We start from the raw sequence: 3,820 nt of genomic DNA on the forward strand, positions 1-3,820 counted from the left end.
GGCCTGGGCGCTGTCCCTTACCTCTTCAGCTCAAGGCTAGCGCTCTACCACTTGAGCCACAGCACCACTTCTGGCTTTTTTCTTTTTGTTTATGTGGTGCTGAGGAATCCACCCAGGGCCTCAGGCATGCAAGGCAAGCACTCTTCCACTGAGCCATCTTCCCAGCCCCAAGTTCCAAGAGTTTAAGATTAGATGCAGGACTCTGCTTCAGAGTCTCCAGTAGGTCTGAGGTCGGAGTTGAAAGGCTTGGGTGTGGGGTTAGGGATCTTTGATTAGTGACCCACTTTTTTGAGTCACTGGTGACAGTGCCTGAAGGAAAGATGTCAAGATACTATGTCAAATTAAGTCTGGTGGCTCAGATTGAGAATTTCTGAACTGGTTACGTTGTGCAGTACCCAGAGTCCAACCAAGGTTTGGAGGCCAAGTTGAGTGCTAGGTGCTGGCATTCACAGCTGGAAGCTGAAATCAGAAGCAGGTTCTCAAGTGATGAGCCCTGGGTCATCTGTGGCTCAGGCTCAAGGTTAGGGGCTCTGGGGAGGGCGGGGGGACTCTTATATGCCTGGTGGAGCAGGGTAGGAAGTTGGGTCTTGCCCCCAAGAACCAGATCCTGGTTCTGGGTTCAAGAATCTGGAGTCAGTTTCTTGTCAGAGTCATATTCAGATATGATATATCTCACCCTGGGGCAGAGGGGGGAGGGGTCGGGGTCCAGCCCCGGACAGCCCACAGCGGGCCCACTTTAGGCTCCAGTCATCTGTGGGTGTCAGGTCTCAGGGTGCTGGTTTCAGAGCTGATGTCTCCGGGTGTCTGGGATTTGGGGCGCCGCCTCCTGGGCCCCTTCAGAGCGGTCCATCGGACCATAGCAGCCTCTGGTCCCAGCAGGCCCCGCGGGGCGCCCCCCGCCGCTGAAGATGAGTCACTGTAGTAGCCGCGCGCTGACCTTGCTGAGCAGCGTGTTCGGGGCCTGCGGCCTGCTGCTCGTGGGCATCGCGGTCAGCACCGACTACTGGCTGTACATGGAAGAGGGGACCGTGTCGCCGCAGAACCAGACCACCGAGGTCAAGATGGCCCTGCACGCGGGCCTCTGGCGGGTCTGCTTCTTTGCAGGTGAAGCCTTCCCCTGTCCTCCCTCCGCACCCCTGCCTTCCCTCCGCGGCCGCCCCTGGCACCCCGGGACTTCCGAACCCTACTCCCATCCTTGAGGTTCCAAAATCATCTGGAAGCCGAGATGACACTTGGGGCCCGGGGCCCCGCATGCCTGGGCCTTTCCCCCCAGGGAGTCCTGCTCAGAGCCAGCCTGGGTCTTTCCCTCCAGGAAGTCCCTTCCCAGAACCCAGCCGCCCCCCCCCCCCTCACCGCCCCAGGAACCCTCCAGTCCATGTGCAAACGTGGACGGGGGCCTGGGCAGGCTCAAAGCACCCAGAACCCTCTCCCGCTCGCCTCACGGAGGCCGGTCCACCCCTGCCTCCCCACCACCGTGGGGGTCTCCAGGGAGGCGTTCAGGAGCCCCCAGAGCAGAGCAGGCCCCCCGACCCCAGGCTCCCGGGGTCTCCCTGTCCCGGCTGCCCATGGAGCCTCCTCCAGCCCGGCCTCCCTGTCCCCCCTGCCAGGCCGGGAGAAGGGGCGTTGCGTGGCCTCCGAGTACTTCTTGGAGCCGGAGATCAACCTGGTGACGGAGAACACGGAGAATATTCTGAGTGAGGCGAAGCGGGGGCTGGGCCCGAGCAAGGGGGGAGGTGCTGCGAGAAAGGGCAGGACCAGGGCAGCGCAGGGGTCCAGCCAAAGAGAGGGACCCGAAAGAAGGGAGAGCCGTGGACAGGAAGGGGCGGGGCCTGGGGCGGAGGCCACAGGAAGGAGGTGGGATCAGACCAGAGGTGCGGGCTGAGAGGGGCAGAGCCAAGGGCCGAAGGAGAGGTGGGGCCAATGGGAAGGGAGGGGCCATCTGGAATTGTGAGGGGCTAGTGGGGAAGGGGTGGGGCTGATGAGAAAAGAGCAATTGGAGGTGGGGGCCAATGGGAAAGGAGAGGAGCCAATGTGAAAGGGAGGAGCCAGTGTAAAGGGGTGGAGTCAATTAGAAAAGGGAGGAGCTAGCCGGAAAGGGGCCAATTAGAAAGGGGTGGAGTCGGAGGGAAAGGGGAGAAGCCAGAGGGAAAGGGGTGGGACAGAGGAAGCGGAGGCGTGTCCCTCCAGACCTCGCTCACCCACCTCTCCTGGTCCGCCTCCTCCAGAGACGGTGCGCACGGCCACTCCCTTCCCCATGGTCAGTCTGTTCCTTGTGTTCACGGCCTTCGTCATTAGCAACATTGGTCACATTCGCCCCCAGAGAACCATCCTGGCCTTCGTTTCTGGCATCTTCTTCATCCTGTCGGGTGAGCCCCTGGGGAAAGAACCGTTTCCTACGTGGGAAGATATTTCGCGGCTGGGTGACCTGGGGGGTGCAGGGTTGGCAGGACCTCACTGTGCGCTGTGCGTTGGTTCTCTGTGTGGCACCTCCCGAGGTTGATCGCAGCGGGCGTCCAGTGGGCACAAGTGAGGGGCCAGTGTGGCTCCATCCTGCCAGGGCGCGGGGCTCAGGTCTGTCCCCCTATTTTACAGGTAGCGGGGTGAAGGCGAAGGCTCAGGGGGATGAGGTCTTTCACTGGGGGCAGAGCTGGGAATCAGATTCACGCAATTCTCCTCAGGAGGTTGTATATTTAACCACCATTCATATTTTGGCAATTAACAGTTTACAGTTTACAATACAAGGCTATTTATTTCTAGTTGCTGCTGCTGTTGCTTCTTCTTCTTCTTCTGCTTCTTCTTCTTCTTCTTCTTCTTCTTCTTCTTCTTCTTCTTTTGTTTGTTTGTTTTTTGGTCCAGTGGTGGAGCCTGAACTCTGGGCCTGGGCACTGTCCCTCAGCTCTTCAGCTCAAGGCTAGCATTTGAGCCACAGCTCCACTTCTCACTTTTTACTGGTTAACTGGAGATCAGACATCCTTCCCCTTCCCCCCCCCAATGCATGCGCGCGCGCACACACACACACACACACACACACACACACACACACACACTGATTTCAAACCATGATCCTCAGATCTTAGCCTCCTGATCCACCAGCACCCATGAGATACTCATTTTTCCCATCCCAGGATTTCAACTCAGGGCCTTGTGCTAGGGTTGTCTCTGGCTCTGGTATTTAAGAATATTGAGGTTCTGCCTGAGGCAGAGTGGAGACCCCCACACAAGTTCCCTTGGGGAATTTCTTGGGGTGGAGGTGGGACATGAGGATTGCAACGAAGAACTTCCAGCCCTTCCATGCTGGGTTCAGAGTCCCCAACTTGGAATCTCTGAGCCCCTAACACGAATTTGGGTGGCTACAGCTATGAACAGAACTGGGAATGTCTTGTTTGGGAATCCCAGTGTGGCAATCCAGGCTGCTTGTTGGAGGCTGATGAATTTGTGATTAGGAAGTCAGCATGGGAAGTCGGGGGTCCAGATTTTCTGGGAGGGAATCACCCATGGGGTATTCTGGGGTTGCTGTCCAAGATCACAATCCCAGAGCTCTGGCTTCCAGCATTCTGGGATCCAAGCATTCTGTGATCTAGTTCCAGCATCTTGGGTTCAAGGGCCTATCTGGGTCTGGGAGGGCGAATCAGGGTTCTGGAATCTTGGCTCTGGTTGTGGGCTGTGATCTCAGGTTGGCATACCGAATCAAGGTCACCGTGTAGAATGAGAATTAGAAGGTTCTGAGTAGAGATCCAGGTGTCAGGATGGAGGTTAAGTTCCAAGAGTTTGTTTTTTTTGGGGGGGGGTCCGGTCGTGGGGCCTGAACTCTGGGCCTGGG

The 3,820-nt window shown here is 57.9% G+C and overlaps 1 protein-coding gene across 1 annotated transcript in view; it reads left to right on the forward strand.

The window, feature by feature from the left end:
• The first annotated feature begins 882 nt into the window (after positions 1-882).
• Cacng7 (calcium channel, voltage-dependent, gamma subunit 7) overlaps positions 883-3,820 on the forward strand; it is a 30,302-nt gene continuing 27,364 nt past the window's right edge. Inside the window, exons 1-3 of the mRNA XM_013027799.1 lie at positions 883-1,104; positions 1,608-1,694; positions 2,226-2,366. Coding sequence (XP_012883253.1) covers positions 909-1,104; positions 1,608-1,694; positions 2,226-2,366 — 424 coding nt within the window. The 5' untranslated portion in view covers positions 883-908. The remainder of the gene's footprint in view (positions 1,105-1,607; positions 1,695-2,225; positions 2,367-3,820) is intronic.

This window comes from Dipodomys ordii, unplaced genomic scaffold (assembly GCF_000151885.1).
Source record: "Dipodomys ordii isolate 6190 unplaced genomic scaffold, Dord_2.0 Scaffold105, whole genome shotgun sequence".
Lineage (NCBI taxonomy): Eukaryota > Metazoa > Chordata > Mammalia > Rodentia > Heteromyidae > Dipodomys > Dipodomys ordii.